The 14,446-nt window shown below is 38.4% G+C and overlaps 1 protein-coding gene across 1 annotated transcript in view; it reads right to left on the bottom strand.

Moving 5' to 3' along the window:
• Positions 1 to 14,446, bottom strand: part of CCBE1 (collagen and calcium binding EGF domains 1) — a 347,770-nt gene that overhangs the window by 45,790 nt on the left and 287,534 nt on the right. The window contains exon 3 of the mRNA XM_020995047.2: positions 6,418 to 6,470. Coding sequence (XP_020850706.1) covers positions 6,418 to 6,470 — 53 coding nt within the window. The remainder of the gene's footprint in view (positions 1 to 6,417; positions 6,471 to 14,446) is intronic.

Here is a 14,446-nt window from a genome sequence, read left to right as displayed (position 1 = left end):
TCATGGCACCATTAGGAGAAACAGAAGTTGAGGAGAAGGGTAAATCTGTGAGGATATGGAATAATAAGTTTAATTTTAGAAATATGCAGTTGTTTAAGGTATTTGTGGAACATCCCCATAAAGATATTCAATATGAAACTGGAAATATAGGATTAGAACTCTGGGAAGAGGTTGGGATTGGAGTTAATATATTTGGGAATCATATGTATGGAATAAATTGAAGTCATGGGAATGGATGAGATAAATGAGGGAGAAAGTATAGAGAAAGAACAAAAGAGGCCACAAGCCAAAATCTTGGGGGACAGAGACATTTAAAAGGAAAGGTAGAGAGAAGAAGTGAAGTGACTCTAAGAGACAGAGAAAGAAGAGTCAGAGAAGTGAGAGAAAAACTGGAAGAATGTAGTGTCACAGAAGCCAAGGGAAGAGAAAGTGGTCCATAGTATTAAAAGTTACTGATAGGTCAAGGACCATAATAGAAATTCAGAAAGAAGTATACAAATGAACATATAATCCTGCACAAGATTGTATCAAGATGGCATAGTAAAAACTTTAATACTGCCCAAATTAATTTATGGACCAAATGAAAATACCAAAGGGTTATTTATAGAATTAGATAAAGCCATAAAAATTCATATAAAAACAAATGAGCAATAATATCAAAAGAACCATAGAAAATTAATTAAGCCTTACCAAATTTCAAATATACTATAAGATATTAATTATAAATAAAACTGTTTGGCAGTGGATAAAAGTAGAAATAGTTCACTGGAAGAGAATAGAGAATCCAGGATAATCAACCAATCACCTAGCATTTGTTAAACACTTGCTATGGGGGGCAGCTAGGTGTGCAGTGGATAAGAGCACCAGCCCTGGATTCAGGAGGATCTGAGTTCAAATCCGGTCTCAGACCAGACACTTGATACTTACTAGCTGTGTGACTCTGAGCAAGTCACTTAACCCCAAATGCCTCACAAAAATAAACAAACAAATAAATACACACTCACCATGTACAAAGCATTGTACTAAATGGAGATACACCAAAATGAAGAAAACCATTCCTACCCTCAAAGAGCTTACATTCCAATGAGGAAGACAATGTAGAGTACCTATTTATATATATTCATACACACACACACACATATACACAGAACTCCATACAGAGTAGATAGAAAGTAATCTCAGAAAGGAAGGCTCTAGCAGCTAATATTTTGAGCAGTCAGTCTTGAAGGAAGCCAGATATTCTAAGAGGAGGGAGAGCATTATAGGCATGGAGGAGAGTCAGTATAAAGGTACGGATTTGGGAGATTGAACATCATATGGGAGGTACAGAAAGTTGGCTCATAGAGTATATGGTGGTGAGTAAGTTGTAAGAAGGCTAGAATTATAAGAAGGGACCAAGCCATGAAGAGATTTAAATGCCAAAACAAAACAAATCCTTCAGGTAATAGTGAACCACTGGAATTTTGTGTGAAAGAAGAGGTAGCAGTAACTTGAATTGGTCTATACTTTATGAAGATTTCTTTGGCATGAAAGAAGATGGGAATATAGAAAGACCTGAGGCAGAGAGACCAATTAGAAGGCTATAGCGTTAGTCCAGGTGAAAGGTGATAAGGGCTTGCACTGTTAGTTTGGTATCTGTATATGTGGAAAGACAGAGGAATATCCTAGAGATGTTATGAAAGAAAATATAAGATATGACAAATGATTGGTTATGGGGGAGGGTGGTGAGTGAGAGCGAGGAGTGGAGAATGCTACTGAGGCTGCAAAATGGATGACTGGGAGGATGTGGCATCCTCACCAGTATAAGGTAATTCAGAATAGGGGAGAATTTGGGGAGAAAAGATAAAGAGTTTTGTTTTAAACATGGGATTTGAGATGCCTATATGACATCCATTTTGAAGTGCCTAATATATAGTTGGAGATGTAAGATGGGAACTCAGGAGAACAACTAGGAATGGATAAACACATCTGGGAATCATCTGCTTTGATATGATCATTGAATCCATGGAAGATGATGAGATCACTACATGAGACAGTGTAGAAGAAAAAGAGAAGGTCCAAGACAAAGCCCTGGGAGACACCCAGGGGAACTGTGAGTGACTTGGCTTTGCCTCTTTCAGGCTTGCTAGACTCTTTAAGGGACATTCCCTGCAGAGTTAGTCTGTGGTTCCTTCCACATTTGGGAGAACTAGGTCCTGTTAGGTGGGCAATGAATCCCAAGCACAGGACTTTTATTTATTTTTTATTTTTCAGTTTTGGGTCTGCTTTTCTCTACCCTACTACCTCCATCGCTTTAATTCATATAACTTTGGGAATCTGCAAACCTTTGACGCTGCTTATAAAGATCAGTCTTGGGGCAGCTAGGTAGCGCAGTGAATAGAGCAACGGCCCTGAAGTCAGGAGGACCTGAGTTCAAATCTAGCCTCAGACCAAACACTTGACACTTACTAGCTGTGTGACCCTGGGCAAGTCACTTAACCCCAAATGCCTAAAAAGTAAAAAAAATAAAAAATTTAAAAAAAGTAAAGATCAGTCTGAAGCTTGGTTTCACCTGCTTTGTCCTTTATTTTGACATCACCAGTAGGTCAGAGGCTCAGGCAGTGCCATACTCAGTTGGCAGCTGGAGGCAGGAGGGTAAGTGTCAGTTTGAATAAGTGGAAGCATCAAGTATAGATGGATTTTTCAAGGGGTTTAGCTGAGAAGGTGAGCAGAGATATGGAGTGATAGCTAGTGAGGATGGTAGAATCAAATGAAGGATTTTTAGACATAGTAGAGACATGAGTGTGTTTGTAGCATCGGGAAGGTACCAGTAGATAGGAAGAGATTGAAGGATAGAGGGGGGAGTGGGGAGGGAGGGAGGGAGAGAGTGGGAGGGGGGGAGGGAGAGAGAGAGGAAGAAAGAGAAAGATTGGGTATGATAATGGGGGCAGTTTGCTAAAGAAAATTGAAAGGTAACATCAAAGATGTATGTAGAGGGGTAAGCTTTGGCAAGGAGAAGTGCAATCTCTTCATCAGAGACTGAGGTGAAGGTGGAGATAGTGGGACATGATGTCAGAAGGATGTGAGATGAGGTGGAGAATAGAAGAGGTATTTCTAATCAAAACAATTCAATTTTTTTTCTGTAAGGTATGAGGTTAGATATTGAGCCTTGAGGTTGTGGGAAGCTTAATAACAGACAGGAAAGTTTGTAATAGCAGTTGTGATCACTGGGATTGATAAACAATTAAAGAAGAATGGAAGATTGCCTTGCTGCAGTAAGATAGATCCAATATATTCAAAAGATTATTGTTTAATAGACTTGAATAAATTATTAGAGAAGAAAAACATTATTCAATAAATATTAGGGAAATTGTTATATAGTGAAAGATTAATAGCAATCTATACCTCACACTCTATACCACAATAAATTCCAATCGGATTAATGATGTAAATATTTGAAAAAACACAAAATTAGAAGATCAAAAAAAAGTATTTGTTCCAGTTATGCAAGAGAGAAAAATTTCCATTTATCAAATAATGGGAGAGATTATTGGAGCCAAAATTTATTGATCTAATTAGGAATAAGAATATTCACAATAAAAAGCAGCATATGAAAAATAAAAATCAAAAAACATCCTAGGGAAAAATCTTTGTTGCGAATCTGATAAAAATATGGCACCCTTCTATAAGGGCCTTCTATAAGTATATAAAAGAACTATTTATCCTCCAATGGACAAATATTCATGAGCATGCACTTTGCCAAAGAAGATATACCAGTTGTTAAAAATCATTAGAAAGCTGCCTAAAAGAGATCAGAGAAACATGGGATAATTTGTATCAAGAGATAGAGTGAAGAAAGCAGAACCAAGAGAACAATATATACAATTTCTATAATGATAGAAAGACGATGATAGAAGACAACAAAACTCGAGTCAAATATAACAATGTTGGTGCCACACTTAAAGAGTCAGAATGTCCGTTTTCATTTATGCTGATTGGTAAATCATAAAGGCAAAAACTAATATACTAATAATTGCATTCATACTCTTAGGTGGTTTTGTTTAACTGTTTTTGAGGCATGCACTTTGTGTTGATGAGGTTGTCTGGGTTTTGGTAAAAAAATATTTATTACATTAAACCAAAATGCATCCTCTCAAATAAAGTCAACAAATTTTAAAAAGAAAACTTGTTCTAACTCTATGAAATGAAACATGAAAACCAAAATGTTGATAACATTGTCTACATATCAAATTGTTATATTGACAAAGCATTTATTAAGTGTTTACTATGTTCCAGGCACTATATTAAGGCTGGAGATACAAATACAAGAAAATAAGACTTTTGCCGCTCTCAAGGAACTTATAGGATAAAACATAAAGGGAAATGGGAAAGTGGTGAGGAAGAAAGAGAATACCCATCCACAGCCGACATTGCTGTTGAAGGACGTGGAGATGTCTGGAGATGGGTTGAGCTGAGAATGAAAGTCACGTAGCTGGGGTCCCCAGTGAAAATGGCATTTTTGTCCAGGGACTCAATCATCAGGAAAGAATTCCCACACATCTCCAGTGGAGACATTTCCCTGTGGTCAAGTTTGCTTCAGAGGAGGTAGAGCAGTCCAGAGAGGAAGTTGAATCTTGCATGGTAATAAAACATTGGAATAAAAATTGGTGATTAAACAAAACAACAGAAACCTAAAATGACAAAATTCAGCATTATGAGGCTCTAAAGAAACAATCAACCATGTTGCAAATGGGACTATTTATTGGTATGAGCTTTTTAGATGGTAATCTGTCAATCCACCATACTCAAATGCTAATGGATCTTCGATCTTTTCAGTTTAGATCTTTCTTCCAGTGATGCAGATTGAAGACCTATGTTTGTCCATCTTGTGTGACTTGTGAACATGTTCTCTGATAAGTTCGCCACAGGTGCACAGCCCATTGCACTAAGTACTTCTTTGTTTTGTCTTGACACAGGGAGGATGCTGATTGTTCTCTTGTCATCCTCAAGACCAACCTAAAATATTTTTTTAATCATGCAGTTCCTTGATGAACATCTTTTACTCTTGGTCTTCAGAGTCCCCCATTGGTTATATGTTGCAACCTGCTCAGACCTACCATACACCTTTCCATTCTCCTTTATTCAAAGGCAGTTGTATTCTGTATTACACTGGCACACAGAATATTAATGCTTAAAAAGTCTGCCCTGTGCTTTCATAAGAAGCTTGGATTCTGTAAAGGAGCCCTGAAGTTTTCCAAAGGAGATATAGCCTGCTCTCTTTTTGTCCGACACTGGACCAAATTTGTTGCCCATTTGTACTGTCTGAGATTTACACACTGATGGAAAAGCTCCATTGGATGTCCATAAAAATGTACACTGAAATCTGGGCAACAGACATTCTTCATCCACTTGGTCTTTACAGTGAGGATGAACAGGCAAAATTCCTATGATTAGAGATCTCTTTTAGGAAGTTCCAAAATGTTCAAGGGTTTGAAGCAATCAGCACTCTGCCATCCACAAACAGCATCTCCAGAACCTCTTTATTGGCAAGTAATACTTCTTTGACCTGGATTCTGCACTAGATATCTTTCATCGGAGTGGGGAATATTTTTGGTGAGCACATATTTCCCCATTTTATGCCTCACCTGATTTTTATTATTTGACTTACTTGCCAAATAGACTGTGAGAGAGAGAGAGAGAGAGAGAGAGAGAGAGAGAGAGAGAGAGAGAGAGAGAGAGAGAGAGAGATATGACTGCCAAAGGCAACACTGAGTTAGAGTATAAACTCATTTGTAAAATATTTCAGGAGAGGGATGACAGATAATTTTGAAAGGATCATGTCATAAAGCAGAGAGTAGCAGCATGGTGGTAAAACAAGTATAAAGAAACCATTGTAAGAGATTCAACTAAGCAAAGTCATTCTCAGGGCATTCAAGGATAAAAATAGAAGGAGTACAAAGATAAGAAAAAATTTTAAGTCCTTACAACAAACTGTGAGAGGTATGAACATCACAAATGGCTATATAAGACCAAATACAGAGTGGAATATTGTGTTTAATAAAAACAAAACAAAATGATCTTGCTCTCTACTGTTGTTATTGTTTGTCCTTCATTCTGGAAGAGGACCATTACATCAGGGAAGTGATACCATAACATGCAGGTGAATTGGATTTAAGTGAGGCAGGACTGTGCAAAGTCACCAGCCTCACTTTCTCTTCTGGAGCCATCTGGGTCCAGTGGCAAGATATTGATCAGGACAACTGGATATGGCCCAAGATGCAGTGGGGGACCTTGGCCTTTTCAAGCTAAGTTCTTCAACAGGTCTCAGTTTGACTGAGGCACTGTCCATTCAGTAACACATATACGCATGTTGTACATATTTCAATGATTTGTGGTGACTCAATTTAATGGCTCTGAGCTTTGCTTGAAATTACATACCTTCTGGGATGCACTGTCCAAGGACAAACTTATAACCCTTGCAGCACTTTTTCCTAGAAAACAAATAATAAGAATGTTATTTAACAAGGAGGCAACTGTAGTTACAATGATATTGTTTTTATCAGGTTTTATTTATTTATATCAGGTTTTCAGAAGGAGATATCTCCCAGGAAGTCTCTGGGGTCTAAGTACTGTGCTAATGGGTCAAACAGTAAAAGGCACAACATTAACATTAATGTAATACCAGACCTTGGGAAATTCATTCATTCATTGAGGCCTCAGTTTCCTCATCTTTAAAATGTGCAAGTTAGACTTGATGAACCCTAAGGTCCTCTTCAACTCTAAATCTACGATCCTCTTAATACTAGGATTTCTCTCTCTCCCTATTCAGACTGTGAAGATAATCCTAAACCTATAAATTAAGTACGCTGGCTGGAATTCTCAACAATCCTTTCACTAGAGAGACATTCATTGAACCTTAAAATCTTGGAACTTTAGGACTACAAAGGACCCTAGAAAGCATCTCCAGCCCACCCATAGATGAGGTAGCTGAAACTCAGGGAAAGAAAGTTATTCACCCAAAGTTACATGTTTACTTAAAGGTACAAATGAGACTAGACTGGCCCTGGAGTCAGGAGGACTTGAGTTCAAATCTAGCCTCAGACACTTAGTAGCTGTGTGACCCTGGTCAAATCACTTCACCCTGATTGCCCTTGAATTTTTTTTTGAAATATTAAAAAAATAAGTGAAGCTAGAACCAAAGTCTTCTATTTCTTGCTCAGTGTTCTTTGAACTATATTGCTATGGGGCCCCTCAACATAAATTATGGAGTGGCCCCTGAGCTATGCCAAGTTTATAAATACATTTTGAGGCAGTTTTCCAATTAATGATTCTGGAACTTTAAATAAAATGGTGGTTCCTGCCATGTATTCATCTCTGACTGAAGACATTCCTTTTCCTTCTGATCTGCTCTTTTTCTCCTTTACACCCTCCTCAGACCTTTGCCTCCCAAACCCTATTACTATTGCTACCTTTTTTTTTTATCTCTCTTCCTTCCCATTAATTTATTCCCCTTCCCTCTTTCTCACTGGCATAGCATTTTTTCTAGTCCCATCATCTGCTTCAGTCCTCTGAAAATTAATTCCATTCCCTTTCACTCAGAGCTTTGTATATTGATGCAAGGACCCCTCCTCTGGCTGAGAACCCCTCAGCCACTTTATCCACCTATGATACTCTTTGCTTTTAGGGGCCAGAGATTCCCCAACACAGCAGCCTCCCTTCTCCAGGGACCCAATGGCTTCTCTGGGAGAGGAGTCAACAGGTATAATCCAAAATGAACTCCTTTTAACTCTCTTTAACTACATGGGCCAGGGATGAGGCCAGATAGTCAAGCTGAGGGTGTCAGGCAGTAGATCTGTTTAAAAACTGTTTTGATATGGTTAAATATGAAATCACAAATCTCAGGGTTGGAAGTCTCTTCAGAGGTAAATGACCAAGACTTCCCTCTACAACAAGTCTGATAATGGTCATCCAACCTATACTTGAAGATTTCTAATGAGGGAGAACTCATCACCTCATAACAGCCCATTCCATTTTTAGACAGCTCTAATTGGTTTGAATTTTTCCCTTTTATAGAAGCAAAATCTTCCTCTTTGCCACTTCCAGCCATTATTCCTAGTCGGGCCTTCTGAGACAAAGTAGATCAATTATAATCCCCTTTCCATGGAACAATCCTCCAAATATTAGAAGGCAGCTTCCATGATTCCCACAAGTTTTCTCTTCTCCGAGGCTGATGTCCCCAGAGTTCATTGAACTAATCCTCATATGACACGGAATCAAGGCACTTCACCATATTGGTGTCCATACTGAATGGTTTCTTAAACTGTAGTGCCAGAACAGAATGTAATATTCCAAATGTGCTCTGACCAGAGCAGAATACAGAGAGACTATCACATTCCTAGCCATAGACACTATGTAATAAAATAATAACAATAGCAATAATGATGATTATTGTTATAATTAACATACATGTTAATTGTAATACTAATATTCATATATATTGCTTTAAGGTTTGCAAAATATTTTACATATGTTATTTCATTTGATCCTCACAAATAACCTTGTGAAATAGGTGTTATTATTATCCTCATTTTACAGGTGAGAAAACTGAGCCTAAAAGAAGTGCAGTGACTTCCCCAGGGTTACAAAGCTAGGAAGTGCCTGAGGCAGGCTTTGAACTCAGTTTTACCCGAATCAATGCTCAGCCCTCTATCCACTGTGCTTATGTCTCCCTTGATGCAGCCTCACATTAAATTAGCTGTTCTTTGGTGCCATATCAGGCTGTTGCCTCATATTGACCTTGCTAGTCTGGTAAAAACCACCAAATATATTTTTTCAGTTGAATTGCTGTTCAACAACTTTTATCCCATATTTTATCTGTAAGTTTGAGTCTTTAAACTCAGATGTAAAAATTTTATATTACAGTTATCCCTTCCATATCTCGGGGGTTAGCGTTGCAGAGATCCTACAATCTGGAAAATTTGCATAAAAATTTTTAGCCTTCCCTTCATATGAGAGAAGACTTAATTTTTCCTTTTTCTTTTATGAGGTGTTTACAGTACCTTGTTGCAAAATTTGGGGTTGATATTATACAATACTATACATATATTTTATGCATTTCTGAGTTTCTAAACTTTTTCTGTGTTGTCTGATAGCCTTCACGTACTATCTGTGGCTTCCACAAAACTCCCCCAAAATTCCCATTTAATATTTTATGTCGCTCTACAATATATCAAAATCACCATAGGGAAAGTCACAATGTAGAAAGGATAACTATAATAATTTAAGCCCAATGCTTTTGCTTTTCAACATTTTAAAAAATCTTAACTATTGTCCAACTTGTTGGTAATCTCTCATAGCTTTTCTTCTTCTGCAAATTTGTTTTCTGATATTTAAAGAAAAATGGTAGCTCCATGTTATTATTTTCTTCTGTTTCAAAAAAATTATAACCATATAGTATTTCAATTGCATTATAGGAAAAAAAAAACAAAACAACTATTTCAGTTAGCTAACCCAAGAGCCTAATCATCATTTACAACATTGTTTCTGTGAGAAAATGCATTCTGAGTCTGATAGGCCTGAAAGAAAGCTGCTTATAAGTTAGGTGTTAGAAGACAGAAAACCAGGTTATACATAAAAGCAAAACCGGGAAGAATACAGAAATGGAACCCAAAGGGATACTAGGATCCTGCAGTAGTCTTCCCACATTCTACCCTCAGGAGTGTCCCCATTCAGGCTGAGGGATGTGGACACTTCACTATAAAAGAGGTGACACCTGGGTTCCATACGAAACAGATGGCACTTAGGTTGTCAATACATTTAGAATAAAGTAAGAATGAGGTCCCTGCCCAAGCTCTTAAAGGGCTCAGATTGACAATTGCTTTTCTCCCCAGGAAGATCATTCTGGATCTTTATTCAGCATATTTTATTAGGCCTTGGGGGGGAAACTATGTCATTCCTTTCCAAATGCTCTGTAAGACATTTTCTTGAGGACGTGGCAGTATCCAACTTTCTGATGAGTAGTTTATATTTCCCATTAAAATTACTTACTGACATCAAAAGCCAGATTTTAATTTTTCTATGACAAAAGATCCCCTCCTTGTGGTTTAAAATACTTTTTTACACTGGTAAAAGATCCCAGAATTTCCATCCCAGGGGTTTCTTACATTGATGAAATCATAGGTCTGCCCTTTCATCTCCCCAAAGCTCCACCCTACTCCCCATATGCTTTTTAATGTTACCAAAATGAAGATTCCTGATTGGTTCCCAACAGTCCAAACTTACTACAACAGGAAAGAATATTAGTTTAATAAATTGTTCATTTTAATTTTTATGTTCATTGCTTACTGAAATACTCAGGGTATCATACAAGAAAGGCTGTGGGGAAAAGAACAGGATTTCTAAATGATCTGAAACTGTGATTTTTTTTTGCTTTATAAGAAAGAAAGACAGGGTATGTGGTGCAGAACAGATGTTTCTGATACTCAAGTGAAAATCACATTTAAACATATGGTTCTATTTGTCTACTTTGAATAGCATAACTGAGGTACAGGCCTCCAGATGTTTGATAGTGTTCTGAAGTCCATAGAAATAGATGTAATCTTTCCAGCCTCCTTCACCAAGAAGGAGACACTAAAATCAGGAACCTCATGACCTTTTTGAAGGTCTGAAGGCTTGGGACTGTCAACACCATGGAGCCAGTGATAACCTGCCATGGGTCTTCCTTAAGAAATTAAATTAAAATTAAGTGATTTGATCTGTTTTCAAAAAACTATGGAATTCTGTCAGGAGAAGCTCTGGACTCAAGGACTGACCACATGGGCTTTAATTTAAATGCTTCCCTTTGTTGTTTCCTCTTAAATGGCTAACTGACTCCAGTGCAATGATCAAGGGGTGCAAATCAGTGATTCAAACCCATCCCCTGCATGACCGACCCCTGTTCATCATAATAGATCATTATTTTGCGTGTGAAACATCCATCCATTGGAAGGAACTATTTAAAATAAACAAAGTATTATTCCAAACTATGGAAAAATAAACATTGGCTTCACATTTTATACAGTTTCAAAGATTAGCTGCAACATAAATGATCTTTAATGAAGTTTAGACAGACCAAGCAAAAGCTTTGCCTTGCTGTGCAAACACCAGTCCACATTAGACCTCACCACAAACACTGCTGTGGGATGTTATCTTAAAAAAAACAAAAAAACAAATCCATGAAAAAGTTCATAGGTGTATCCAGGGGTAGGGAGCCTGTGGCCTTGAGGCCACATGTGGCCTTCTAGGTCCTCAGGTGAAGCCTTTTGACCAAGTCCAAGTTTTATTGAATTAATAAGATTAGTTCTATGAAGTTTGAATTCAGTCAAAAGGCTGCACTTGAGGACCTAGAGGGCCACATGTGGCCTTCAGGCCACAGGTTCTCCACCTCTGATTCTAGGCAGAAGTCATTCCCTAAATTTCAGCTTAGTTTACTAATGCAAACACTCTTCATCCACTCACCATTATGGGACAGAGGGTGGCTAAGCTAGCTCTTGCCAATGGAGAGTAACATCTGCTAATGAGAAGAACCCACAGGGGTTTTCCTCAAGCATCCCTGAGGATGAGGACACACACTCACAAATGCACAAAACCAGCACAGCCCAGAAACAATACCCTACCTCGAAGGTGACCCTGGGAGCTTTAGGAAAAGAAAACAAGATTGAAGAAATCAAGATAGCACAAAGAAAAATCAACATCAGGTTGCCCTGCAATCCCTTGTTGTCAGACCCTGAAAGAGAATGATAGGAGGAAAGATAGTTACAGAATCAGAGCCCTGAGAAGGCCAAGAGAAATAAGCAGGTTTGGATTAACAGAAGACTTCTCGGTTTGCTTAGCCTCTGATAAAAATGGCAAGAGCTTGATTCCAAGTGTCTCCAGCTCCCTTTTGCTGTCTTTGCTGTCATCACTCATATAGAAGGAACAGTGGCTAGAGGAGTGCAGAACCTGGAGTCAGGAAGAGCGGAGTTTAAATCCAGCCTGTTACTTACTAGCTTTGTGACCCTGGCCAAGTCATTTAACCTCTGTTAGCCTCAGTTTCCTCTACAGTAAAATGAGGATAATAATAGCATCTGTCTCCTAGGGCTTATTGTGAGGATAAAATGAAACAATATTTGCAAACCTTTACCAGGCCTGCACAACAGGGACGCCAAAGGATTTCAGGCGGCCTGTGAAAAACGTAGAGGATGTTTTCCTTTACATTTGTTGCAGCAGGCCCATTGAAATCCTTTGGCATGCTACAAGCAGCCTGGCGGGCTATAAGCTCATGGGGGCCACAGGTTGTGCGGACCTGCTTTAAGCTATATAGATTCCAACTACTATTACTGTCATTGCTATTGGAATTATAAGATCTTACGAATCAGCTCAGAGCAGTGCTTGTCAAGTGGCTTTAACTAAAGTCTGCGAGGTCTTAATTACTTTTGTATATCTCCTGGGCTTAGTACAGAGAACTGGTATTAGTGGGTGTGTAATAAATATTTGTTGGATGAGTGAATATTTGTTCTCAGAGGGCTGAAACTCCTCAGATACTTCTTCTCAAAAAGCTGCATTAGTTTTCCTCTTTTCTTGCCATCACTAGGACCATATGATAAATAGGACACCAGAGCTCGGTGGCAGATCTTGGGGAAAGGAGTAGCAAAAATTGAACCTGAAAAGAAACTCCATGGACAGCTAGGTGCTACATGGATAGAGCACTGGACCTGGAGTCAGGAAGATTCATCTTCCCGAGTTCAAATCTGGCCTCAGATACTTATTAGCTGTGTGACCCTGGGCAAGTCACTTAACCCTATTTGCCTCAGTTTCCTCATCTGTAAAATGAGCTGGAGAAGGAAATGGCAAATCAGTCCAGTATCTTTGCCAAGAAAACCCCACATGGGGTCACAAAGAGTCTGATATGACTGAAATGACCAAATAACAACAAACAAGACCCATAACTTATTGTCCCCCTGCTAATGATAACCATAGCACATTTATATATTGCTTTAGGGTTTGCAAAGCACCTTGCATATATTACCTTATTTGGTCCTTTCAATAACCCTGTGAGACAGATACAAGTATTATCCCCATTTTACAGATGAGGAAACTGGAGCTGAGTGAGTAACTTGCCCAGGTTTACATAGCTAAGTAAGCATCAGGCAGGATTTGAACTCAGGGTCTTCCTGATTCCAAGTCCAACACTCTGTCATTTACTTTGACAGTGAGTTTGTATAGAAACTGGAAGTGGATTCTGGAAAATATTATCATCCCCATTCTAATCTCACCACAAATCATAGAACTGGAAAGAACTGAAATAAATTATTCCATCTAACATCCAAAGTAGGAATCCTATCCATAACCTCCCTGACAGGTAGTAATGAGACACTTGTGACACATACACACAGAGTCACGTAAACATACACGGTTAACTGAATATTTGCTTTGTGGGGTCTACATGGCATGGCAAGGTCAGAATCTACAAAGCAAACCTTATTAACTAGTGCAGGGGTTCGAAAACTTGAGTGTGCCATAGATTTTTTTCTTAGTCTCAGAAGGCCTGTTCCCCAGAATAATGTTCTTAAATGCAAAAAAAAAAAAACCCAAAACCAAAACCAAAAAGAAACCCAAAACATGGGATTATAAGGAAAACTGATTATATTGGAAATAGTTACAAAATAAAAAAAAATTTCATGGACTTTAGGTAAAGAACTCCTGGTCTAATGCTACATCTATCTAGTATCACTGATTCTCCTCCCCCCATCCTCATTTTCTTTCTATAGTTTTATTGATACTTTTGTTTTTATATCATAGTCACTTCTGGATATTCCTGTGCTCCCAACCTTTACCCAGGGAGCCTTCCCTTGAAGCAAAGAAAAAGTTAAGCAAAACCAAGCAACAGTGAAATTCCAAATCTATTGCCTCCCATCCCTACAACATGTATATGGCTTGCTTTGTGTATATTTGTTTATATCTGTTTACATGTTGTTTCCCCCCTTCCCCCAGATTGTAAGCTTTTTGAGGGTAGGGACTCATCTTTTGCCTCTTTTTGTATCTCCAGTGCTTAGCACAGTGCCAGACACGAATTCATTTCATTCATGTCCAACTCTTTGTGACATCTGGGGTTTTCTTGGCAAAGATACTGGAGTGGTTTGCCATTTCCTTCTCTAGCTCATTTTACAGATGAGGAAACCAAAGCAAACAGGGCTAAGCGACTTGCCCAGGGTCACAAAACTAGTAGGTGTCTGAGGCTGGCTTTGAACTCAGGCTTTCCTGATTCCAGGCCTGGTGTTCTATCTACTATGCCACCCACCTGGCTGTACTGGCATGTAATAGGTACTTCATAAATGTTTATTGATTAATTCCTGGGCCAAGACTGATTGTTACTATTATATAGGATTCAGCCTCATTTTAGTGTTCTTTTTTTGGCTTACATTATTGTAATTGTTGTATCTATTATTTT

Source organism: Phascolarctos cinereus, unplaced genomic scaffold, assembly GCF_003287225.1.
Source record: "Phascolarctos cinereus isolate Bilbo 61053 unplaced genomic scaffold, phaCin_HiC Scaffold_4;HRSCAF=312, whole genome shotgun sequence".
Lineage (NCBI taxonomy): Eukaryota > Metazoa > Chordata > Mammalia > Diprotodontia > Phascolarctidae > Phascolarctos > Phascolarctos cinereus.
This window is presented reverse-complemented; position numbering and strand designations above follow the sequence as displayed.